The sequence below is a fragment of the Athene noctua genome, chromosome 6 (assembly GCF_965140245.1).
Source record: "Athene noctua chromosome 6, bAthNoc1.hap1.1, whole genome shotgun sequence".
NCBI classification, from domain to species: Eukaryota; Metazoa; Chordata; class Aves; order Strigiformes; family Strigidae; genus Athene; species Athene noctua.
This window is the reverse complement of record NC_134042.1, coordinates 14,762,149-14,776,315: the sequence shown is the minus strand read 5'-3', so window position 1 is coordinate 14,776,315 and position 14,167 is coordinate 14,762,149. Positions and strand designations below refer to the sequence as shown.

General features: G+C 47.2%; 1 protein-coding gene across 2 annotated transcripts in view; it reads left to right on the top strand.

Moving 5' to 3' along the window:
• Nucleotides 1-8,193, top strand: part of SMOC1 (SPARC related modular calcium binding 1) — a 133,589-nt gene extending 125,396 nt beyond the window's left edge. Inside the window, exons 12-13 of one of the 2 annotated variants that reach the window (XM_074909105.1) lie at nucleotides 2,708-2,758; nucleotides 4,744-8,193. In XM_074909105.1, the coding sequence (XP_074765206.1) occupies nucleotides 2,708-2,758; nucleotides 4,744-4,760 (68 nt within the window). In that variant the 3' untranslated portion in view covers nucleotides 4,761-8,193. The remainder of the gene's footprint in view (nucleotides 1-2,707; nucleotides 2,759-4,743) is intronic. The other variant, XM_074909106.1, reaches the window with a different exon arrangement.
• The last annotated feature ends 5,974 nt before the right edge of the window (nucleotides 8,194-14,167 follow it).

Below are 14,167 nucleotides of genomic sequence, written 5' to 3'. Positions count from 1 at the left end.
TTGCCATCCAACAGCTTGTCAGATGGTAGGTGTTGGGTGTGCTTCACAGGCCATGAGGACTTCTGGTGTGGAACCCAGCCACTGTCTGTGCCAACAGCCAGCTACCAAGAGCACAGTCCAGAAACAGGATCAAAATGTCTTCATTAAAAAGTGTGCATGTATATGTAATTAAACAGCATGTCATTTTCTACTGGAGCTGAGCAAATATTACAGAAAGAAGGAAAAATAATGGACAATCTAAACAGCAGATTTAATTCAGTGATGTTTGTGATCCTTATTATTTGTATCCACATAAGTAGCTGATTCTCTGCGTGCTTAGGAGGCTTCTGGGAATGGGATGCACTATATCGATGCTGTGTGAGCAGTTGTGTGGGAGCATCACCTGGGAAAGGCCTCTGGACTGATGATGGTAGAAAGCTGACAACAGTCTGCGAGGCTATGAGAAAACTGTAACCAAGTTATGTCTTTGTTAATAAAAAGGAAATTCAGAGTACATCTAATTACAATTAGATCAGAATGTAAACAAGCTCCACTGGTTCAGTGCTTGGTTTTGTTTGTCTTAGATATCCCCCAAGGGAGCTCAGTAGAGGTGCTGTAGTTTGTCACCTTTAATCTTGAGGGAAATTACTGGTGGTTAGTATGAATCAGGACGTCAGTGGTGTACTGAGGACATAAGATAAGGCTTGTGGTAGTATGTTCCTCCCCCATCAAAGGTGAGAGCTTTACTCCGTAAGTTCTACCTATAAAAAGCTGCCAGGGTTTCTTAGGGGCTTTTCCTTTTGAAAGACACCTGGCCTAATCCAGTGTGGCTGTAATTGTTACCCAAAGAGTGTACTTGTGAGGCTGAGCAAATACTCTGCAGTATGAAACTTACTGAATGATGGGATGTTACTATACTACCTGAAGGCTTCCCAGGTCTATGTTAGTAACCCACTGTCACCATCTGCCATATTCCTTCCTCTGTTTTCTGTCAACTTTAAGCTTGGTGCAGTGTTGTTTTGGCAGGGTTTTGTCATCTGTAGGTAAATGTGGCTGGCCTGTGCTTACAGAGAAGGCAGCCAGCTGAAGGCGATGCTCTCTGCCTCGAATGGCAGGTGATTAAGACCTTCAGGGCAGTTTCCCCGCAGGGATGTGTGGGGCCATACCCCTGGCGAGCACAGAGCCCGACCTGGCTGCTGGAAAGGTGTGTCCTGCCCAGCATGGAGCGTCCCGGCCGTGTCAGGTGGCTTCCCTGCCTTTTGTATCAACTTACCTGCGGCTTCCTGCCTCTTTCTGGAGGCAGATGGGTCTCATTCTCAGCACCGCACTGTAGGCTTAACTGCACTGGACGCAAAAGGGGTTTTATTGGGATGCCTTCTCGCTTACCCGGGCAGCGGCCGGCCGTGTGCGGCCCTGCAGCGCCCTCCAGGGCCCCGGCGTCAGCGGCTCCAGTCGGCCAGAGGATGCTGTGGCTCGTAAAGGCTCTGGGTTTTTACTGCCAGCCCTCCTGGGAGAGTCCCAATTAGCTCCGGAGGAATCTGCCTCTTGGCAACGGAGCTCTGCTTTTTATACACGGGCACAGAAATAAGTGAACAACGGTTCCTCTGATCTCCCCAGGGCAGATGGCCGATAGGAGGTGGGCATTTGGGGGCCTTGAAATAACTTACTGTGTTTATACAGTTTCTCTTATTAACGATCTCCAAAGCCAACAGGTCGTGCTTTGTGACCCGTTTCGAACTCAGCCACCACCACCTTTCTTTTCCCCCTCTCTTTCCCTTCCCAGGGGTTCTGCTTCTGTCCAGCAGCCCAGCCTCCTGTCCCCGGGGCTCCCCCAGTCTCACCCCAACTCTCTGAGCTTCTGCTCATCTTGCTCTTGCACAGAGCAAAATGTGCCTTAGCTGCGAGTGTGCAAGTACTTAATGTGCAAAGCAAGCTGTGCAGTCAGGTCAGACAGATGCACAAATCAAAGAGAAGCCGTAGGCTGGGCTGGAGTGAAGAGTGGCAACAGGCGTGCTGCTGCTGGCTGGGAGCAGGAGTTCCCATTTCCAGTTAATCCCTTGTCTGAAATCAGACCAAGCAGCTAGCAGGAAATGTGACATGCTTTCGAGAGCGCCTGTAATCCCTGAGCTGTCTGTACCCAGCACATGGTAGGAGCAGGTTTATTGTTGAGTTGAGAGCCCTTGCCATGAGCTCCATCTGGTGTAGGGTGCATGTGCCTGTATCTCATAACGCAGTCACAGCTCTGCAGTCTGTCCCTGCCCTTCTGCTGGGTATGAGTTCAGGTCTTTGACTTTAGGCACCTGTTTGATTGTTTGGTCTAAGCTAAAGATTTAGTAAACTTGGTCTATCTGTATTGCCTACACCTTCACTTTTTTCTGGCTGCCCCCTTCCTACATGACTTTATTTTGCTTGCTGTTAGCGAAAACTGTTTGGGGAAACTTCAAGGCACTACTTGCATCCTTCCTTTCTTCTTCTTCCTCCTTCCACAGTTTAGTTTAACCTTGTAATTGTTGCTTCTTGCCCACACCGAACCTCTGGATTTCATGATGTTCAGCTACTACACCACCAGGTATTTAACCTCTCTCATCCCAAGCACATTAGTCTGACTCTTGCATGTGAATCTTAAGGAGTGCTGGCAGGGACTCACTGTGTGCACAATCAGAGGAGCTCCTTTGAACTGTCATTCCACGGCATTTATTGCCTTTAACGTGGTTCTTGGATTTTACAGGTAGCCTGAGCAGTTTCCCCAATGGAAAAAGACAAGGCCTTAACCCTTTCAGTGAGTATCCTGTCAAAATGTTTCCTTTTTTTCTGTGATAACCATATGTCCCAAAATTCATTCTCCCCTGCTCTCTTGTATTCACAAATAGCAATATAGAAACATCTGGAAGCCAGTGTTCATAAGAAGTGTGAATATAATAACATGCAGCTCCACTGCATCATCTCCAAGTCCAGCACTGTGTCTTTAGCTGGGACAGACAGTACATTGCTAACGAGTTAGAACAGGATACAGCAGCTAGGAGATGAGCACTCTCCTACCCTCTTTTGCGTGCTTCTAGCAAGCAGTGATTTAGGTGATTTGTTGTTTTTACATTACATTACTCCGTGGACAAATTCCCATGAAGACTCTTCTCTTTCCTGGTGAAGGTCTGATCTCCTCTGTATTTTGTGGCAGTGAATCACACCCTTTCAGGCATGAAGAACAACTTTTATTTGTTTTGCTTTTAGACCTGCTGCCTCATGGTTTCACTGGGTGCTTCTCATTTTGGAATGTGAGAAACAGTGAGCAGTTCTCCCCTGCTGTCTTTCTCCTGCCACTTGTTGTTCTACAGCCCTCCAACATGTCTGGTTAGACTCCTTTCTGTGTTGGAAAGACCTAGGCTGTCTATTTGCTTAATGACAGAAGTCTTCCCATACCTTTTGCTATCCTCCTTACCTTTCTGGGTACCTTACCTCATCCTGATGTGTTGGGCTGAACAGAGAACTGGAGATAAAGATAGCTAAACCTTATACATTGATGTAGTGACGTTTCCTGGAGTGTCCTCAGTTCTGATCATGTATTTGTTTTTTGTCTGCTGCTAAGAGCTGAGCGGAGGCATTGAAATTACTGTGTACTGTGACTTCAACCTCTTTCCTAGGCACTCAGGGTGCTCAGTGTAGGACGGGTCATCCCTGCTCACACACTGCATTGCATGTATAGACACTGAAGTCAATCCGCTAATTTTATGAGCTGGCCATTGGGCACTTTGAGCGCCTTTTGCAGAGGTATGCAGTCAATTTCAAATATGACTATCTGAAATAATTTTGCATTTGACCATATTTACACCCCCGTGGAAGGGCATGTCGATGAGCACCAATCCCTGTGAGGCCTGCCTGCTAACCTTTCTCCTCTCTGCAAACCAAATCCATACTTATGCCTAGTCTTCAGCATGTTTTCACCTGTAATTAATCCACAGAGCTTTCTGATCTCATAAGAGTTTTGATTCTTTAAGAACCTTTGATGAGGGGCTTAAGAAAATCTTTCTGAAGAAACAAGCATGGGGATGTGCGCATCTATCTGAAATGCCAAGCAGCGCCCTTGCACCCTCCCCTGGGATGCTAATAGCTCAGCAGGGTGATGGGACCCCCAGCTCCCAGCATGCTGTATCTCCACTGCAGATGCAGGAGCTTGGTAGGCTTCAGGGTGCCTGGTGCAGGCAGGTCTCCAACAGCCATCAAGCAGGGAGAGCACTCGCTGCTTTGTGCCGTTGCAGAGGTGGGGAGGGGTGGCTTGCCCTTGCCCTGCACGCCTGCCTCCTTCGAGGCTTGCTTCCCTGCTAGCGAAGGAGGCAGCTGGCTGCGGCTCACGGGGGCGATGGTAGCAGGGCAGCCCAGCACCAGCGGGCTTCTGCGTCAGCCGTGGCAGGTGGGAGAGCAGAGAGAGATGTCGGACCAGTGGTCTCCCCAGACTGCATGCCCATTTCCAAGGAGAGGGAGGGAGAGGAAAGTGGTGGTTTATGTTTAAAAATACGTCAGTCCCTATGGCTCTGTGTGACTCATTCAATGCTTTTTTCAGCAAGGCTGTCTCATTAGCCTCTGGTTGTTTTCAGCCTCACAGCTTACTCTGGGATCTCAGCCTTCGGGGGACGTGACTGCAGCAGAGGCTGTACTGCTGTATCTCTATCAGTCAGGTGCCCTTTTGAGTTTAATTTCCTTTTTTCCTCACTTTCCCTGCTTCTGTTTTGTTTTTGTTTTTTTTCCTCCTTGCCCACCCCACCCTTTCAGTAGGTCGCCTGGTGTAGCAGCAGAAGACAGAAAGGGAAGGCCAGAGCCAACCCAAAGGAAAGAAAGCTCCAGGAACAGACGGGAAAACTCCGGGAACACCTTGCTGCTTGTGAGCAAGCGTGCAGCATCAGCAACATCCAATGTAGCAGAAGTGGCACCCAGAACGTTTGCACTTTTTAATAATTGGTTTGGGTTTGTTTTTAGTTGCTTTTCAATGCCATTATCTAATACTTTGGAGAACGAGGGGAAACAGGATCATGACTTTTTAAAATTGGAACAGCTACTGATGACGTAAAATTGAGTTCACTGGGACTCAAAGAAAGATAATTTTATATACTGTATATAAATATATATGTAAATTGTACAGTTGTCTTGTACAGGGGTTGGAGTCACTGTTCCGTTCCTCCCTTTGCTTTTGAAGGTTGTTAGGGTTAGAGGGACACTTTGCATTTAATGGATTTACAGTAATGCATTCATTTCTGCCACCAAAGCATGATTCAGTTGCAAACCTTAACACCCCCATGCAAAAAGGAGCAAATGTATCTGCATGACTTGTGCTTGCAGATGTGCATGCAGTGCCCCAGATACCAAATACTTCCTGGGATCAGCTGAACTCCTCCTTTTCTTACTGTAAAGCCTTGTGCAACTCAAAGGCAATTGGGCTTTTGGGGGAGCACAGATTTCACTTAAGTGTTTGTGCACTGCAAAGCTGCTTAAAGTAGGGGTAGAAAAGGGTTGTATTAAGGACATACAAAAGTAGTTTCTGCACCTGTTGCAAGGTGGGCAGAAGTGAATTGCAAATGCAGTACTATCGAGGCTCAGAAGACATGCTTGGCAAAGATGTGTCATGCCTCGGGATCTTAACGCTGTAGGAAGGATGTGGGAGCCATAGGCCTAGCAGAGTCAGCAGAGTGAAGTCTTGCATCTTCCTCTCTGACAAAGTGTTCATCTATATGTTGTACAACAATAAAAATATTGAGAAGCCTGCTAAAAGGATCATTAGCCTGCCTATTGCTTTGCTGAAGAGCAAAGACCATATTTGTCAGTGCAGAAAGACACAGTTATGCTGCTGGTCCCCAAGAGTCTGGTTTACTTCTGTTTTAACACTACAGCTTGGGCTCACTGCTGAAGGTCTGTCTGCAACGACTATCCTGGCCTTTGGTGGTTGTGAATCCCAAGCTCCTCTCCTGCACAGTGGTGTGCCTGCCTAGCTTAGAGTATCCACCCGATTTGCCGTTACCAGTACCTCCTGTGTTAATCACAGTCAGCATCACATTGCAGTAACAGCGGAGGCAGGCCTGCATTGAGGAGCCTGCTGCTCCTGGAGGCCAGAGGGGCTGTTTCAACTACCAGCAGTTTTTCCAAGGTTGTTTCTTACTTAATCTCAGATACAACTGTAAAGTCAGCATCAGGGCAGGGACACCCGTATCAGCAATCCTAGGTTTGGGCAGAATGTGATGGGACACAGTGTTTTGCTTTGTGCATTTCCAACCACTGGCAGCACTTGCCTGTTCATCAGAAGCATTCTGAGCAGCCTCCCACTTCAGACCTGGCGATCCTTGTGCCAGTCATCTCTGGACCAAGAACCTGGAGTGGAAGATGCTGACATGCCATGCTAATATGAGATCACACCAACAATTGCTTGTAACAGCACTACATTATTGTAGACACTAGGCTCGTACTTTGAGGCTTTGTTGCTTTGGTAAAAGATGTTGCAGCACAGCATCTTCACTCTGTGGCATGTCATCATGATGACAGCATGGGGTAAACACATTACAACAAAAGTGTCCTGATGCAGTAAGTTAGTGCCTTGTTGACAAAGTGAAAAGTTTAAAAAAAAACAAAAATCTTTCTATAAATAACTGTTCAACAGTAGTAATAACTCTTCCTCTGGGAAGTAGATTTCAGCTAATTAAAGCATCTGGCATGGTTGAAAACACCTCTGGTAATCTCTGAAGTATACATCACACCACCATAATATAAAGAAGTTGTCTCTTTAGCAAGAGCAGATCCCACTGCTGGACCTTCATGGTTTCTCACATACAATGTATGTGGTTTTTTGCCCTGCAGGCTCCTATCTTCTTGATTGCATCTTCTCTTTTTAAATGCCCAGGGTGCATCTTCGGTGTGTTGAAATGATTCGGTGTAGTGTATAGTTAGAAATGTCCCTGTTGCTCATTAATCCTGTTGTAGGAGTAAAGAATGAATCCAACTGTATAAAAAAAACCCCCTCTCCTTTTAAAATATACTAGTTTTAGGAATTAAAATCTCTGGCTGCTGGGGTCGGTTTGGGGTTTTTTTAATGTATAGTTGCATCCATTGAATGCAGCCAATTGGATGTCTGTAGGAGTTCTGTCGGCCAGCCACTGGGGCTGGGCAGTGCCCCACGAGACTGGGTGGGTGGTGCAGAGCTGCTTGAAGTCACTGCATCTTTTCTTGGGGAAATGTCAGTAAACCAGCCAGCCAACATTCCTGCCTGTCACATAAATCCTTCTGCAGACCTCCTTTTTCTCATCCTGGTGTCCTTCCTTTCCAAAAGGCCTGCATTCACATGTAGTTTGCAATTCAAATGGGGTCAGTTCTTCAAGGAAGCCAAACAAGGGGATGGCTGTTGACATGAGCTTCGTTATTGGTGGGTATTCATGTTGCTGTGCTAGAGCAGACTTTATGGATGGATTTGGGTCCAAGCATTATATTACCTTCCGTTTTACTTCTGTGAGACGAAGCCGAGTCAGCACATCCTGACTTGCTGGGTTTGCACAGGCCTCTGAGCAGCTTCTGGCAACACTTGTACATTGGCATGCAAGACCCAACCAGGGAATCAGGTAACATCCAATAGAGGTTAGGTTACTTGTTCTGGGTTGGTGTGTTGAAAGATCATGCAGACAGGATTCATATAATCAGGCCCTGATTCCTATAACCCATCCTATGAGTTGTCCAAATAGTCTGTATTCTCAGAAGAGAGCAGTGCCTCAGCTCCCCTCTTCCTTTGTTGCTTTTATCGCCAGATAACTGGCCAGTCCACCTGGCTGAAAGGCTGAACGTGTCCTTATCTGGTGGTGGTAAGCAGTCATCTGCTCTGCCTTGCATCAGTAGCATCCTACTGAAGCTGGGGCATGGGGAGTGTCAGCGTTGTGCCTGGAAGCAGACCCTGGGCATGTCTCTCCTCATCCTTCAAGTCCTCCTGGGCCTCTCCAGCTCTACTTTGAATGACAGCTGAAAACAGCTGGGACAGAGAAGAGAACCAGGGCTCCACAGTGCACATCATCCACTCTTCCTGCCAGAAGCAAGAATCTTTCTTTTTTTGCTGATCCTCCAAGGGCATAGTATGTTGGAGGAAACTGTTTTATGGTGGGATTCATCTGTGTGAAGGCACCACTTTCCATGCCTGAGTTTGTACTGAACTTACCCTGCCCCTGCACATTTCTGCCTAAGGCATTGTTTGTTAGACTGAAAGGCATCTGTTTGATTTTGGTTTTGTAATAAAATAGATAACTTTTGCTTCAGTGTCTTGTGGTGGTTTCTTGTTGAATCCTGATTTCCAGAATTTCTCTGTTCCACATGATATTCTGTTACCTACGCAGTGCCATAGGAGAGGGAAGGGGACTTTTCTGCTCACAGTCACGTGTCCGTCTTTGGTCGGGATCTGAGATCCTTGGATGTTTCTCTCCTGTATGTAAGCCTCCAGGCTGCATAAAAACATGCCCCAGAGTGCTTCTGTGTGGTTTGATGACAGCTGCTTGAATCTGCCCAGGCTGCTTAGAAAGGCTGTGAAGCTTTAGCAGGAGAGTAGAGGTGACCACAGAAGGTGAGGTGAGGAGAAGTAGGGGTGATCCACAACCAAGTGGGATCTTGTAGTAGTCTTCCTAAACCAGGGATAGAAGACAGGCCCTGCACCTTGCATCTCCTCATCCCCTTTCATATGGGCAGCCTTCAGGCTTGACTTTTGCAGGTCAGGCCTTACCACGCAGTAGCCTGAAATAGTATCTTCTAGATGTTGTCCAAAAACTTTAATCGTCAGAGATGACAAGTAATGAGCTATGCTGGAAAGCTGCTGCTATTGTCGAACATGCTTTTTCCTAGGCTACAGGAAGGTGGTATTCATCAGAGGCTGCAGCACCAGGTCCACGACAGAGGATGCCACGTGTGGTTCCCATCAGATATGACCAGTTTTATTATCACTGTCTGTCATTTCACTTGATCACATGTAAATCTCTGGCAATTAATAAGGAGCCAACTCATTTATTGCACATTGAAGGGAAGGTTTTCTGCTTGTATCATAGTCACAGGCTGAATTGTTGAGGGACCTGCTAAGACCGTTGTCTTTAGATGCAAGTTCAATGATGAAAGCAGAAAATGCAGGGATGAGTGACAGCCAATGTGGATTTGTCAAGAATAAACTGGCAAACTGAGGTAATTAGTAACAAGTTTTGGGGCTAAGGGAGGAGCAGTAGTTGTCATCTCTGGAGTTCTGCAAGACTTAATTAAAAATAGGAAAGGAATGTTTCAAGAAGAAAAAGCAATTCTTTGGCCATGCTTCCTGTTTCTGGGGTCAACGTAAGGTACTCTGAGAGGCCTTCACCCTTCTGTGGCAGTGCAGTCATTCTGTAAGCAAGTCAAAACCACTACAAAGAGCTTGCTTCTGCCTCTGCTTCCAGCAGTGATATTGCTAGAAGATTTTTCCTCCTTCCCCCTTATCTTTGACATAACTAACAAAATCCACATGCAGAATGCCGACCTTCTGACTTGTCAGCAGCTAGCCCTTACAAGCCATTTCAGACAAAATAACTTGGCAACCCTCCAAAAGCTGATATTAAATTGGATGGCGGGATCTGCAGAAGTGGCGCTCCTTAGTTTGGAAAACACCTTGAAAACAAAGTGTGTAAAAAAACCCACCACCACCTCAGGAAGTAGGAGTATAACAGCAAGTATTTTGTATGGAGTGCTTGCCAGAAAACCCAAGGCTGGCTGCTTTGGGAAGCAGTGATGCTTTCTGCCATTCTGTATCCAAGGGCCTGCTTAAAGGTTTTAATAGTGGTTTTTATTTTTCAAGGGTACCTTGCCTGTGCACACCAGGCAGTGTCTAGCTTTCATTCAGAAAACACCAAGAGCTCTGTGCTACGTGTTGTAGCACAAACCTATATCCCCACCTCCTGCAAAGGCATAAATGAACGTTTATTCCACATTATGTTTTCTTTCAGCACATTGGGACTGGGCTGAGGGTCTACCGGCTCTCAGCCCAGGCAGAGGAGCCGTGGTCCTGCTGTGTACTTAGCCAGTCAGCACCCCCTTGAAGACAAGGCACTGGTGGTGGGTGGTACTCTGCTCCCTGCTTGAGCCAGACCTGCACTGGGCTGCAGGCAGAGGGGTGCCCAGGGTGTATGTTGGGAGGCAGAAGGTTGTGGCTCCTGCAGAAATAGAGGTTTCCACACCTTGCCTCCTCTCTGGTGCCAGCAGGAATAGCATGCCCAGGTTTTCTGCCTGCAGTTCACAACTAGGTGGCCCTAGTTTGGAGCTCAGAGTAGCTCTTTGGAGTCTGGAGTAGAGATGAATTCAGCTTACCTTACTAAAATAGACAAACCCAGTCCCAGTACAAAACAGATCCTTAACTCATTGCTTTTTTGGTATGTGAACAAAGGACTTGCTTTGGTGAAATAAGTTCTTCTGTATCAACTCTGTGCTGTGCTTCAAGCAATAAATACTGTATGTTTGAATGCCCGGTGTCCCATTATACAGTGCAGCTCTGGCCTTGCGTAGCACCAAGTACCACTGCTAGCTCCCTCAGTCACGATTTTGGCTGGGACCACTGAAGTAAACCCTGCTGACTTCACCATGTCAGGAAAGAGTTGATGCAGCATTTGGCTGAAGAGACAGAGCTATTTCTGAAGTGACTTGGATGTTCTCGCTATGAGCTGGCACACAGAGTTGTAACAGACAAAGATGTATGAAGGTGGCTGAAGTTGGCTCTGTTCACCTGCAACCCAATGTGAATGTGAATTTTTGCATCTCCTGATTGTTTCAAGTGTTCAGATGTCTGCTGCCAGCTTTTTCTCCTTAAAATGCAGTTGAATACCTTTGTAAAATGAGATAATCTAAAGTACTTCAAAAAATAAAATACCAAATATCAAAGAATTCAGAAAACTTGTGGGCAGGATCTGTGAAGAGATGTCCGAAAGGATAAAACAGAGCTGCGAACTGGTAAGAGGTGGGGTCAAAGTCCCAATAAGAAACTATCCTGCTGCAAGGGAAATGAAGGGAGCGCAAGTAGAAGACCAGTAAAGGGGATCAAGAGCTCTTCAACATCCTGAAGCACAAAAAGTACAAAATGTGGGATGGGTATTGGAGCATTGTAGATGACGTGAGCTTCCACGGGACTTAGGGATAGGATGGCAACATCACCTAACTAGAGATGAAGAAAAAAACCTAAGGAATGATAGACCTGATGTCCTAATAACTCTATGTGAATACTTAAAAGAGCAAGCTACTGACCACTTACTCTCTAATCTCCTAGACAGATTTATAAATTGGTAAAAAAGTGGCTGAAATGGGTTTGTTGATGTTGTGCTGAGGAGAAATCATATCAAACTAAGTTAATTCCATTCTTTGACAGGATAATAAGCCTCATGGCTATGGGGTGTCATCACTAGATGTGATATGTCTTGACTTTGGTAAGGCTTCTGGCACTGTCCCAGAAATTCTCGTAAGTGAGCTGAGGAAACACAGCCTATTTAGACTCACAATATGTTCAGTTCAGTGTCAAAGTCAGAGATCTTTCTGGGGAATTCTTTCCAGTGGCTGTCCAGAGCCCAGGTGTATTCAGTATTTTCACCAGCAGCTTTAGGCCTTTTTTTAGCAGCTTTGCTTTAAAATTTCAAGTGGGGTGTGGGGAGGGTTGTAAGCATCTATGAAGGGTAGGACCACAATGTTTGATAGGTTGAAGAAATAGTCCAAGTCAAACAGGATGAGTTTCAGCAGAGAAGCATGTGGTGACCTGTCATGACGCAGCCAGTGTGAGTGTGCAAACACACAGTGAGACCCAGCTGGCAGCAATCCAACAATCTCGACTTCTCAGAAGCTGGAAGAGGAGAAAGTAGAGGAATCTGAAGGACTTTACTATGTACAAAATTTTCTTATGGCAAGGATAGTAACCAGTTGTTTTCCATGCCTTTCTGAATAAAATAAGAAGAAAAATTATCAGTGCAAAAAAAAACCCAACCCACATTTGGGTTTGCTGTTAGTTTCTACCCAAGATGCTCCTGAAGAAGAGGAGGCAAGCGAATCTCTTTTGACATTTTTTTTTTTTTTTTTTTTTTAAGAGCTTATTGGACAACCATGGTGTTGAGAGAGGCATGGAGGTGCTCTGTATAGTATGCCTTAGTGCCAAGGGGACTTTCTGAGAGCACTTGAATCTTTTGTGTTGCAATGTGGAGGGGAGGCTGAGGGGTTTTGCCGCTGGCAGTGGGGACAACCATGACCAACCTCCCAGCTGCCTGCCGGGGTGCCCTGTGGGCCTGGGGGGCTGGTCTGTCCCTGCCACCACACACTGCTGGGCAGAGGGAAGGCAGGACAGGTTGGGTAGGTAAATCTACGCATGGTGTTAATTATCTACATATTTTTGATAACTCATATGAATACTAGGAGGTCCTTAAGCTCCTCCCAGTATGGAGGCAAGTTGGGAGCACTGTCTTCTCCCCTGGGCACTAAGCAGCACTGGCACATATAGCTCTGTTATTAACAAGCTGGGTGCCTCTGGCATATGCACACAGATGACAACAGTCATTAAAAACATTTTTTTCCCATAGGTTATTCTTGGTGACAAGTGCTTTCCAGCCTATGGCCCACTGCTGCTCCCAAAGTGCTTTCCAGCCTATGGCCAGGGCTGAGCCACTGCTGCTCCCATTTTCAGGCTGGCTCCTGCATCAGGGTCAAGGCTGCAACTGCTTCTCGGCAGAATTGACCCAGAAAACCTGTTGTCTGTTTTTTTTCCTGAGGGAAAAAAAGGCAATTCCAGGTGAATGATATGAGGACTGACCTGCCACCACTTAACATAAACGTTCAACTGAGGATTGGTTGAAATTTCCTGGCTTTGAATGGTGGCATGTTCAAGCATGACCAGAGCTCCTGGATGCCTTTCTCTTACTATCTGTATCTGTCCTATTATGCTGTCAAGAGGTGGATGATGGTCGTTCCTCAAAGGTCTTGTTACTTACACTTTTATCTCACCAGTGTCCAGGTGCACCAGTACTGGGCATCCTCCAAAATGCATTCCCAAAGTGCTATGCTGGTGGGGACATGCAGGTAGGCATCATCCCACTGCAGCAGTGGGCCGGGGCAGCTGAAGCCTGACGTGGCACATACAGATGTTGCGAACTTCGCCTTGCAGATGGTGCTGTGAGGTCGTGTTGCTACTTGGGGATGGAGGGAAGTGGTGGGGTTCTCCCATACCAGGGACAACTGACTTACAAACCAGTCCAGCAGCCCCAGCCATGGAATCAGAGGAAACGTGCAGTGCAGAGTATTTTTATATTTAATCTGTGCTTGTCCAGAAGAGCCCTTATCACCCAACACCACAGTAACTGCCAAAAAGGTGACAAAACGCAATCCAAGGGCTGCAATTGCCTTTTTGCTTGTTTAAAACCTTTTCTCAATGGCTCTAACAAACACTTCATTCTCACCATACTGCACCGCAGCCAGTTCCTGATGCCTGCATGCTCTGCTTACTGAGCCCAGCTCGCTCTGGGATGGCACCCTTCCATCCTGAACCTAAGCCTCAGCACCTGTGGGGACTGTGATGTTTCTGTTCAGGGGTGGCAGTGAGCCACACCCCCCACCCCACCTCACCCCCCCACCCCCGGCCTCCCTCCTCCCCCCCACCCTTTCACTGAAGTCGAAGGCAGAAAGGCAGTGGGTTCTTTCCCGGAGCCAGAGCTGGTGTGCCTGCCCAGGGTCAGGAGCAGACATCCTTGCTGTGGGTGCTGCTGGCTCATGGGGGGCATGAGCAGGGCGAGGGGTGGGAATTGGCCCCAAAGGCCTGTGGGGAGATGGGAGCTGCAGGACCCAGTGGGGCAGTGGCCTTTTTGTGGCTTTGCCGAGCTCTGGCCACCCTGAGGGAGCAATGTGCAGCACAGCCATCCCACATCCACTTGCCATGGCTACATTTCCCACAGCACAGGTGGCCAACTAGGGGTATTCTCACCCCCACCCCCACCCCCCCCCCCGAGCACTCTGCATTGCACTGTGAAGTGCCCAAGCCCCAGTCTCCCCCCAGCACCCCATAAGTGAGCCCCGTGCTGGCAAATAAAGGTGGAATCCCAGGGTTCCAGGCTGCACCAGCTGCCCTTTTTGCTTCAGAAAGGCACATGGGGGCAATTCTACCTCAAGGCCCACTGTAAAGGTCACTTTTGGGGTCAGGGGCCCAAATACA